Source organism: Myripristis murdjan, chromosome 21 (assembly GCF_902150065.1).
Source record: "Myripristis murdjan chromosome 21, fMyrMur1.1, whole genome shotgun sequence".
NCBI lineage: Eukaryota > Metazoa > Chordata > Actinopteri > Holocentriformes > Holocentridae > Myripristis > Myripristis murdjan.
The window spans coordinates 33,168,824-33,181,298 of NC_044000.1; the positions used below are offsets into that span (position 1 = coordinate 33,168,824).

Genomic DNA, 12,475 nt, shown 5'->3' on the forward strand with positions numbered 1-12,475 from the left:
TAAAAACTCCCTGCGGGTGCTTTATCTCTTTATGTCACCAGGACGTCCTGTTGAGATTAAAAAACCCTTTTACAAGAGAGACCGGCCCAGGAAGCCACACAAACTCACAACTAATTAAAATACAACATATAAAACCCTTAAATTCATCAGCGGGTATCAAAGTTTCTAATTTTACATCATTATTGCATGACTGAGGTGCACAGTAGGGGAAATGCAGTTTTCTCTTGGTCTGTCAAAACCAAGAGAGCTTTAAAAAGAATAAAGTCTGATTTTCACCAGAACCTGACAAAGTGACCACTGAGCCACATCTGTAACACCAAAATATCATTTACAGGCAAAAATTAACTAGATTTTGTTGCCTCAAGTTTGAGCTTTAGCCCATCAAGTATTTTGGTTTTTTTTGTGTTTGAAGAATTTAATGCTGTTTTTCCACTGAACTGGTTGCATTTTTTTTTATTATTATTATTTTACAGCACTCATTCCTCCACGAGGCGTTCCAGTGCAGCAGATTTTCAGGAAAGCTCAGCGCCACCGCTAAGCGATAGTTCCTACACGCCAAACGCATCAGAGACTCTTTGCTTTCCTCTTCATTTGGCTCTAATCTGCCGAGGCTGTTTGCAGCAGATTTGACTGTCAGAGGTCAGTCGGTCAGCCGGTGAGTCACGTCAGTCAGACGGCCCGGCTCGTTAACGGTAAAGCCGCGGCCAGGCAGCCAACCAGCCTGCCAGCAACCAGACCGTAAGCCAGGGTTTCTGCTAAGCCGCACGTCAGACAGCCAACTCATCTCCTGCAGCCAGCCGGCCAAGAAGAAGAAGAAGAAAAAGAAGAAGAAAAACAATCAACTAGTCAACCAGCCTCCACAGCGCCAAAAGAAAAAACTGATAGTCAGCTAAAAAATAATAAGACAACAACTTTAACGTCCTCACTGAGGAAATTTGGCTTGCAGCTTAAAATGAAAATGAAAATGAAAAAAAAAAAAAAAAAACTGGCATTTCATTAAACCCAGCAAGACATTTCCAAAAGACAATCAGCATCAAAAAATGAAAAAAAAAAAAAAAGACAAAAAGTTGCCAGAAAAAGGCCAGCCAGTCAAAAAATATACAATAAAATAAAAATAAGTTATTTTATACAATAAAATAAAAAAATAATATTAAGAATATAAATAATATAATGTAATGTAAAATTAATATAAAATAATATAATTAAAAAATAAAATAAAATAAATAGGCAGTCAGTCAGAAGTCAGCCAACAGTCAGTCAGTTTAGATTTCAGTCTTTGTCGCAGCAGAGAGTTTGGTTTCATCACAGAGCTGGCAGCAATCTGCCTCTGTCACTGTGTGTGTGTGTGTGTGTGTGTGTGTGTGTGTGTGTGTGTGTGTGTGTGTTGGGGGGGCAGAGGTCTAGGTTACAGCTGCTCAGACAAGGAGACACTCACGATGACATCATCTCTCACACACACACACACACACACACACACACACAGTCATTCCTTCTCTCTCTCTACATTTACATGAACAAAATATTCCATTTTTTTTGCCCTTATTCTGAAAAGGACGATACTCCTAAGCTCTTTACGTGGCGAATAAAAATGAATATTCCACTAATATTCCTGTTTAACAATAATAATAATAATAATAATCTTTATTTTTAGAGCACTTTTCAAAATCAGCATCACCAAGTGCTTGACAAAGGCAGCAAAAATAAAACAAAAAAAAACAATCATGAGTATAAAAACCAATAAAACACAATAAGAGACAGTCAAAATTAAAACTCAAGTAAAATGAGGAACAGCTCTCCAATAAAAAAAAGTCTGTTTTAAGACTTGAGACTTGAAAGAAATCACCAACTCGACCAAACGGATTCTTCCAGAGCCTCGATTATTATATTGTCCTCATATTCAGAATAATTCAGAGAAATGACTGTGCATATAAACGTACTGACTGTCACCTCTGAGGTAAATGCTCTTTATCATTCCTGGACATGCATAAAAAATAAAAAAAAAAATAAATAAAAAAAATAAACTCTTCAAACCCTGAACGACGGGACGGGACACCAGAAGGACCCAATGGCAGAGAGGATTCTCTTCATTTAAAAAAAACAAACAAAAAAAAAAAAAGGTTGAAATATTAAAAAGGTGCCATCTGTGTAACCTGGAATTTTTAGGCAATTTTCTCGCCTTCTTGTGCTGCATTCAAGTCCTGTCTGGATAAATGGGAAATCTGAGTTCGGGGCCAAAAACAGCCTCGACGTCCGTTTGGAACAAACTCAAACTCCAAGGCCAAGCCCCGCCCCCACGCGGTCTGATTGACAGGCGATCTCCGGGAAGAAGAATGAGGCGGAAAATAGATTCTTTTTTTCTTTTCTTTTTTTACATTTCCAGGCAAACACACACACACACACACACACACACACACACACACACACACACCTTCCCACGGCGTCGACACCTTCCCGCTTTCACACCTTCTGAATGGACAGCGAGCAGTGGGAGGTGTGTGTGTGTGTGTGTGTGTGTGTGTGTGTGTGTGTTGTGTTCATGTGCAGAGCTGGCAGAGAGCGAGAGCGGCAGAGAAAAGACAGATCTGGATTCTGGCTGTGCGGTTGTTGTTTTTTTCCCACTAATCAAGATCGATTTCCCATTGAGTTGCATCAGGAAACATTAAACTGCATTAAAGCAGCAGCGGCTCTGAAATAGCGCCCCCTGTGGCCAGCCCTCCTCTCCGTCTGGTCTTGGAGGAACGAAGAGGAAAGAAGAACAGCAGCTCTTCAGTTATTCTGATAACTCTTTGCATTAACACTGATGTTTCTCCAGACTTATTGTCCTATTTCTCTTCTGTCATATTTGATTGTATTTAATGTTCACGATGTGTTGCTTTTCAGCGTTTTAAATTATGTAAAGCACCTTTTAGTACCATGACATGCACTTGTTCTTGTTCTTCTACTACTTGTTCTTCTTGTTTTCCTTCTTCTTGTTCGTGTTCTCCTTCTTGTTTTTCTTGTACTTGTTCCTCTTGCTCTTCTTGTGCTTCATCTTGTTCTTCTTGTTCTTCTTGTTCTCCTTTTTCTTGCTCTTGTTCTCCCTCTCTTTGATGGTCTTGTTCTCCTTGTCACTGTATTCTGTTTCATATCTGTTCTACTTTAACTTCCGTTCTGTTCTGTCACAGTGAACTGTTCATTTAAGACATTTAATTTAGGCACGTTTAGGACTTTTTTCTCCCAAAATGCATCAATAACACAGAAATATTGTGACAGTGTGGTGATATTCTTAATCCTGAGCAGTGCCCAGTCCTAATCTGTGTCAGTCGTGGAGAGTCGTGGAGCTGTGAGGAGTGTGTTCCAGACAGAAGAGTGTGTTCTCCGGATCAAACCACTGAGGGTCATGGAATTATTTTAGCCTCAGATTGAAAAAAACAAACAAAAAAAAAAAAAACAAATAACAAAATCAGTATCCAGTTATTCAGCAAACATGATGCTCCCTTCCCCTGCAGAATAAAGTGAATAATAAAGGACAGAGTGTGAACATCACAGTGACGTCATGTCTCTCTATCTCCTTCAAGGTACAAAGGAGAGATGGAGGGATAGAGGGAGGAGGAATGTGAGCGGAGGAGGTGAAGAAACGGCCGACCGAGCAACGGAAACTCCCATAATCCCACTGTGCTTCAACTGCACCTTCTTCAGCTTTAGAGAGAGAGAGAGAGAGAGAGAGAGAGAGAGAGAGAGAGAGAGAGAGAGAGAGAGAGAGCGCTTTACTTCTCTCATCCTCCCTCCCCCTCCTTCTCTCTCTCTCTCTCTCTCTCTCTCTCTCTAAATCTTCACTCGCTCGTCCTGCCCTTCCTTCTCCTCTTTCCACAGTTTATTCCTGCTTTCTTCATCAGTCTTCATCATCTCTCTCTCTCTCTCGCTCTCTCTCTCTCACTCTCTCTCTCTCTCTCTGTATGTGGAACAGGAAGTGGTATGTGGGTCAGAGCACATATGCTGAGATGTGCCTGTGGAGCCGAGAGTGGACACACACACACACACACACATACACACACACACACACACACACACACACACACACACACACACACACACACACACACAAAGGGAAGGGGGCGGTGTGTGTAGTTGCGTTGTTTTGCAGCCGTGACACGTGACTGCATGCAAACCTCCTGGACCTCCACACACACACACACACACACACCTACCTCTGCCCCTGCAACGTCTCTTTATGAGTGTGTGTGTGTGTGTGTGTGTGTGTGTGTGTGTGTGTGTGTGCACGTGAGGAATATCAGACTTTTCCAACACAAACAACTTCCTCTGCTCGACTGTCACCGTTGGACAAACTGTTTGTTTTAGAAAACGGCTCGGCGGTGGGGGAATGACCGCTGCACAGACGCCGGAAAAAAAAAAAACAATAAAAAAAAAAAAGCAGAAAGACAGAGATCGGCTGCCTCGTGCTGAATATTCCCAACATGTGTGTTTCTCCTCAGCGACTCAGCTCGTATAAACACCGGACGGCGAGCCAGAGGACGGCGGCGGTAAACAGACTCCCATCGAACCTCCGTCTCTCGGCCTCGCTCCCTCTCGTCCAGGTGGACCGACCGGGGGCCTCATGAGCAAATCAGGGACGTCGGTGGGAAGACTGACCGACACGCCGTCACAATGCAGCCGTGAAGAGATACAACTTCAGGATGAAATCGAGAAGCAGCACTTCTTGCGTCTTTGCATCAATAAAATCCGATCCACTTAATTATTTGATTCATTTAGAAACATGACCCGGACACACACATATGTTTGGAAACACGATGGATTTCACAAGAGAGATGGACAACTTGACTAATCGAGAGTGGAGAGCAAAGTATTAAAACTTTTTTCTAAAGGCCCCCCAGCTGACAGCTTCACTCGTTCAAAGACAACAACACACACTAGAGCCTAGGGCTGGGCGATTATGACAAAAACCAAAATCACGATTAATTGAACATTTTACCTCCATTACGATTCACGAACGATTATCCCCACGCAAACGCGAACGCACCACATGTCGGGCGCTTGTCAGCCTCTCTCTTTTTTTGAAATAACCGACATGGGCAGGATTACGTCGGTTAGAGCCCCTAAATGTCGGTTTCAATTATTTTTCGATTCATTGCCCAGCCGTACTATAGCCTTCTTTACCTGGAAAGACATCCGGCCTTACAGTGCGACAGAGACCGAGGGCTCCCAACACCTCCACGTCTGGGAGGTCGTGATTTTATTTGGTTAATAAATTCTCAAACTCAGTGAATTGCATTCCATCATCCCTTTGCATCATCACATCACATGGAATCACACTGTGTTGAATCAAATCGTTAAATCGCACTGCAACGCGACTGCAGCGTGGATCATATCGTATCATCGGTATCTGCTGCTGCTCCATCTTTAATGTATGGGGTCATTGTCGTATCACAGACCAGAGATGCACGACTCTGCTGCAAATGCGGCGCATGTACCCGCACCGCAGTGTCCCTGATGTGAGCGGTGAGCAGCTGTAATGATTGACAGCCAACATCTGACCAATCACAGCTCAGAGCCGGGCAGCCTCGCAGGCGAAGAGATCGCCACGAAAGGACAATCTGAATCCGGCACAAGCAAGATGAGCAAAACGAACACCTCCTGCTCGGGGTCAAGTGTGAACGGGAGCAGGGATCGAGATCCAGGGAAATCTGTTTCCCACCTGAAGACCGAGGAACAGGACAGGGAAAATGTGCTGTGAATTAAAACAGTAACTATGTGGGGAAGAGCATGTAAAGGGTTACGCCTGCCTGATGAAAAAATGATTAAGTCTTTGTTTGCTGCCTTCCCTCACTTGGATTTGAGAACCATAACACAACTTCTCCTTTTTCTGAGAATGGCTGGAAACTGGACAGATTCAGAAATAAGAGCTCCTCTCAGTCCACACAGGCAGCTGTCGTGTGTCAAAATCAGAAATCAGAAAGACTTTATTGATCCCCGAGGGGAAACTGGGTATTGTAATAAAATAAATCACAGGAATTCTACATGAGCGCGACATACAGACATACGTAATAAATCATTGAGGCTATGGAGCTTTTTAAGGAAGACTGACTCAGCCCACGTGTTCAAGGACCAGGAAACTCTGATGTGTTGGGCCTTTAAATTAATTTGCAAAAAACATCACAGATCAATTAAACTAACAAGTAAAACGTGCAAAAGAAAATGAGAGCTCAGAGCCGGGCTGATAGACCGTCTGTGAAGCTGCGATCAGGGAGGAAGCTCTTTCATCTCAGCATTAAACAACATGACCGGCTGATATCTGATATCAAACACAGGTTCAGTATCTGCCTGATGTGTGTACCCCTCCCAGCGCCCTGGTTGGTGGCGGCGGGTCATTTCCCAGCCTGCCTTTCCTTCCTGTGCGAGCCTGAGCCACGCTGGATTATTTTACCGACGACTGGAGAGCGAAAAGCTGAGTCACATGAGAAGGGAAACCTGGTTCTGATAGAGAGAAGCTCTTTTGAAGTGAGAAATCACGACTCACATCTGCTGATATGGTTTGGCTGGTTCACTGATGAGTGGACTGGACGTCACTCAGCTGACGTCTGCATTCAAATCATTCGCAGGTGAGTCAGTCGGCTGCAGACCGCACAGCCTTTGTAGGGAAATCAGACTCGCCATGCAGCTCATACACAGATCTGATTATCTACACCCTGGTTTTTCTTTAGCTGTGGTTACATGGACAATATTTCTTCAACCCGGTTGAAATCCTCCTGATAAGAGATTCCAGCTTCACTGTTTACATGGAGGCTGAATAAAATGCTCTGATAAGATGTATGTTTACACGCCACAAAGCTTTTAATCAGAATAACACTTTTTTTTAACCTGTGCAAAGTGGCTCCACCTGCTGGAAAATGTAAATGTAATCCAGGCTGAGGCAGTTTGGTCTGTTCTGACTGAGGAGGTCACATGAGGCATTTTTATTCTGATTGGGGTTTTATTCTGATTATCAGTGGAATATTAGGATCCATTTAAATGTAGCTATTGTATTTTCTCTCTACTTTTCAAGGATGACTAAAGATACATGACATGAATGGATTCAAAATGGATTATCCTTTCTGACGGACTGCACTGATCATGCTGCTCAACATTTAAAAAACGTAAAAACACATAAGGGAAACGGTGGTGATGCTGACTGAGGAGACATTTACAACATTAAAGTACTACCTCAGGAAGACTCTTATCTTTTGGAAATCTGTCTTACGAAAAGTGTGGACTGGCTGTACACTATGGCCTACATAAATATTTTCAACTTCACATCTGTTTCTACGGTGTAAGAAGTTCCACTGTACTACTTTTTCAGTAGTAAGGGAACCCAGTAAGGTTCCCTGAGGAACTCCTTTGCGAAGGCAATACTTCCACAAGCCTCTAATCTGTAATTGATCTTCGCCAACCCTTCAGGGATATTTTTGCTACTGACAAGCCTTCATGAGCTTATTGTCTCGATGGATCTGAAGCCCTGTGTGGACAGGATTACTGTTCCATGATGTCACCGTCACCAGAGGGCGAATGTAACTGTAGTCACGTCTGAACTGGCATTCCTGAGATTGCTGTCAGTCTTACCGCGACAAACTTTTTCAAGACTTTGTCATCGAGATCAGACTCAAACTTTCATCTGTTGTCCCGTGAAGACTTTGCTCTCGTTACTTTGTTTTGTTGTTGTCTGAGCATGGCAGTGTCAATCACAATAACCACAGCAAGTTGTTTTTAATGGGTCAGTTTAGAAATGATGATGGATCTAACACTCCCTTTTCTTATTCTGGAGGTCAGTTACAGAGATTCCTTATCCAGGGCTGTTTTCACTGTTGAGTAATATATCAATTCCTTCTTTGATCAATACATTAACCATTTTGTCATATTAAATGTCAAAATAATGAACCCAAAGTGATGATTTAAAGTTTCTTTTTAACCTGGAAAAGAAACTAAAGAACTATTTTTATAACAACATGAAATAAAGAAGAGAGACCAAATCTTTACCTTTGTGAAGCTGTAGCCAGAAACTTTTTGATAATTTTACTAGACAAATGGCAGAAATGATTAATCAATTATCAAAATTATATTAAAAAAATGGTTATATAATTCATTAGTAATCTGTTGATCAAGCACTTGTTTACGCCTTCACCAGCCTTCCAGACGCTTGGTTTGCTTTGTGAAAACTGTCCTGAAAGTTTAATGAGGGTTTTGAGGCTGAGCTGGTTGTTTTGTTGGGAGCAGCAGAGGGTCCTCGGGGACACACAGAGGAATCCTCTTCATTATAATGGTTAACCCAGATTAAAGGATTGCATGTGACAGCCTTGATGATACACTCGTTCCTCTTCAGGGCGTCTCGGGAGGAAAAGGTCCTCTGACCTCAGATGTGTGTTTGCGAATATTTTTCTGCGTGTCTCACTTCGTTATTCACTCAGCGATGAGTAACATGAGTAGGAGGCAGAGAGACAGGAAAAGGAGCGCTGACCACCATCGCCAGTTTCTACTACTTTGAGCCTGAAGTTTACACACACACACACACACACACACACACACACACACCTCACTAGCTCAAGATACCAATGAAACAAGCATAAAACAAAAGCAGACCTTTGGGTCCTTACTCAACATTTCTGAAAGAGGCGAGCATGCACCTCAAACACACACACACACACACACACAGACACAGACACACACACACACACACACCAAGAGCTGACTTTTTACCCTTAGCAAACTAAAAATCCGTTGAGCCTCGAACACAAACTCAGCTTTCTGTCTGATGAAGAAAAAAAAAAACAACACACTAAGCTGGATGGAAGCCCTCCACTTATGAGGCTGAAAATTATGACTATTTTCGGAGAGAAAAATATTGACATGAGGGACTTGGGTGCAGAGCGGAGAGAGGGAGGGGAGTCGGGGAAACAGTTTGTTTTGGCGTTAGCCGCTATATCGAGCTTTCAGGGTGGGAATTAGTACCTCTTTAGCCTTCGAGTGGAATAAAACCCAACTTGGGATCAGTCCCAAATCTGCACAAGCTGTATTTTGTGGCTGATAGAGAAGTTTCCCTTCATGCATTTGTGCTGCATCTACTCTGCATTAGTTCTGCAGATAAGTGTCTCCTCAGGGCCGTGCAGCTGAAGCATTTTACTGAAGCTTGTCAAAACATAACGGTAATGTACTTTCCAATCATTGTCTCTAACTGAAAAAGCCTACAAATTGGAAAAAACTAATGGCAAATGCCTGTGGGAAATAAAAAATGATGTCTTCAAATGTCTTCCTTAGTCTGAGCAGCAGCCAGTAAAAACAAAAGTACTAATTTTATAATGACATCAGCAGAGAAATATAGCGATTTTCATCATTTTAGTGAAACTGGGATCAGACAGTGTTTGTTTTTACTTGATAAAACTAAAACAAAAAAAAAAAAATCATAAAAATAATCGTTTTCTGCTGATAGACTATGATCAATCCCTTGTTTCACCACTGAAACAGTTCAAATTAAGGCTCCAGCAAAAGTGCAGCAGCAGGTCAAGAAGCACACAGCAAAACCTGGGGCTGAACTGACAACACGATACGCAGATATGTTCAGTATCTACGTACATACATCTACACACACACACACACACACACACACACACACATTTGACTGACCTCTGTGACGTCCATGACCTTGATGGCGGCCAGCTGTCCCGTCTTGACATGTCGACCCTGAGGAGGAAAACAGAGCAGAGATGAGGGAAAGACGTCTTCACACCACAAAAACTGTGATTTATTCCCCCCCGGCGATTTCACAGCAGCACAGTCATTTACCCTGTCGCCGTATGCATGGGGCTAAAATAGCTCAGTTATAGGACAACGCACGGCCAAACGTGACAATAAAAAGGGGAACTCTCCTCTTCCAGTCGCGGCGAGAGGAGCCCAAGTGGCCAATTTGCAGTTCGGACAAAGAGCGGCGACTGTGCGACTCGTTGGCTAGAAAAACACAGCTTTCCAGGCCCTACTTTCACAGGCTGAGTAAACACACAGGGTGAGTCAGTCGGCCATAAAAACAAAAACCACATTCAGAACAAGTTATTTGCCTCTACAATAGCGTGGAGAAACAGGAGGCGTCGGCCCAAACCCGGAGCATTCCATAACAGATCGGCCGCAGCGCTCTCTGTGCGAGGAATTAAAACTTAATTTCCCCTCATTTCATGGACTGAGTCAATATTCAAAATCCTAATCAGCCAGGAACAGCAGACACGGTGTTTCTCCACAGTCAAGTGAAGGGCTGACCTCATGTGTGTGTGTGTGTGTGTGTGTGTGTGTACTAGCCTGCAGCGACATTGCAGGTATGATAAAACACATTCATGATGGTTTCTGCAAAATTCAGACAGAAAAAAAAACACACACACACACACACACACACACACACACACACACACACAGAAGAGGATTCATTCATGCGTTTCATTGGCCTGTAAATGAGCTGGGAGCATTTAATGTGAACAGTGTGTGGGTGCCTGTGTTTCTGTCAAATTCAAGATGGAAAACAATAGAAAAAAGGGTTTTAATCGCCTCAAAGATATCCAGAGTTAATATGCGGGGTGTCATTCGCCTTTATTTGATTTTATTTTTTGGCTGGACAGCAACAGCAGGTCCGTCCCTACAGACATGACTTTCCCAGCTGCTCTAATTTAAGCCTCACAAAATATTTCCTGGATTACTTCACTCTTCGAAGCTTTGGCTCGTCACATCTCGTCACTATTATCCATTAAATTAAAGGTAAATTAAAGGCTTCGTTAGTCCGTCGCTGCCTCAGCCGCGGCCTCCTACTCTGCTGTTGTAGTTTGTTTTTTTTTTGCACTTTCTTCAGGACCGTCATGTGTGTCATTTCTCCTGATCAGCTGCTGTTTTCTTGAGTTTTTTCTTGCCTGTTATGAGGATGAAGTCGGGGGCGTCGTCCTGTTTGTAGTAAATGTGGCCATGTAAAGAGATACTGGAAATAAACTTGACCGTCGTTAGTAAATTACACGTTTAGCAGAAGTTCAAGTTCACGTCACTCGACTGTCCTTGGACATGTTGGACATGTTGGATAGTTAACCAGCGTGACCTCCTCGCCTGTGAAGCAGAGTTATATTCACTAAACACTGAGCTGTGGACACGTTGTTAATTATTCCTTATAAAAATAAATCAGTGCTATTTCAATGTGGGAATAATCCGGGATTGAAGCATGCTGTCCAGAATGTAAGGCCATAAGTAACCACACTGTAGGTGTAATAAATCATAGGTGTTTTTTCTTTTGGTAAACATCAGAAATCATCTTAAACTACAGAAAGAGCAGTAACCTGGCTCTTATGAGCCTCTAAATGACCCCATAATCCCACTGTTCAGGCTTTTCTGGAAACTTCAGCTAGAAAACAAGGAGCTTCCAGAGTGACATGCCGGGTTTCCTTTGCTTTGAATCACCAAAGTGCTTCACACTGCTTTGTGCTGACAGTGCGAGTGCATGTGAGAGGCTGGTAACCCCCCGCGGCCGTACCGTGGGTGTTATAATCCCATCCCTAATCCCATTTTGTAAACTTCAGACAGAAAACAAGTTGAGCGGGAGAGGAGAGAACGAAAGCCAAGCCCTCGCTGTCCGTCTGCGTCCCCGGCAGCTACGGGACACTTTACACCGAGAGTGGCCGCCAACGCACCGTCACCGCTTTAATCCCAATCTGAAATTTCTGGGTTTTTTTTTTTTTGTAAAGTGCAGAGAGACGAAACGAGACGAACAAACAGCCGACACCAAGCACACAGCGCTAACCGTGCTCACTGAAACGATATCATGTTTTCACAGAGGGAGTGTGTGTGTGTGTGTGTGTGTGTGTGTGTGTGTGTGTGTGTCTGTGTGTGTGTGCAGCGTGTGAATGAATCGCTCCTTGCATTACAGGCCTGAGCTCTGTCTGTGCAGGCCTGAGTGTGAGCACGAGTCCATGTAATGTATGTGCACGTGTGTGTGTGTGTGTGTGTGTGTGTGTGTGTGTGTTTAAGACTGACACATGATTGAGTTTCCTTTGTCTGAAACGGGACGGCGACACCTGAGCTGGAGCTGCTGCACCCCCCCCCCCCACACCCCCCCACCCATCCAGAGTGATGAGGGATTAACCCACTTTGGTGCCGCCTCAGAGCGTGTGTGTGTGTGTGTGTGTGTGTGTGTGTGTGTGTGTGTTGGACGAGGTCATGGCTTTACTCGTCTGACTGGAGGAGTAAACCTGCTGCTGGTGTGTTACCGTGGGAACGGAGAGAGGAGAGAGAGAACAGCTACAGGAAGAGGAGAACGACAGAAAAGTGACAGAAAAAAACAGAGTGAGAGAGAGGCAGAGTGAGAGAGGCAGAGTGAGAGAGAGGCAGAGTGAGAGAGGCAGAGTGAGAGAGGCAGAGTGAGAAAGGCAGAGTGAGAAAGGCAGAGTGAGAGAGGCAGAGTGAGAAAGGCAGAGTGAGAGAGGCAGAGTGA

The 12,475-nt window shown here is 43.6% G+C and overlaps 1 protein-coding gene across 3 annotated transcripts in view; it reads right to left on the reverse strand.

Moving 5' to 3' along the window:
• LOC115379855 (mitogen-activated protein kinase kinase kinase kinase 4) overlaps positions 1-12,475 on the reverse strand; it is a 127,284-nt gene that overhangs the window by 65,103 nt on the left and 49,706 nt on the right. For all 3 annotated transcript variants that reach the window (XM_030080785.1, XM_030080787.1, XM_030080786.1), the window contains exon 3: positions 9,649-9,705. In XM_030080785.1, the coding sequence (XP_029936645.1) occupies positions 9,649-9,705 (57 nt within the window). The remainder of the gene's footprint in view (positions 1-9,648; positions 9,706-12,475) is intronic.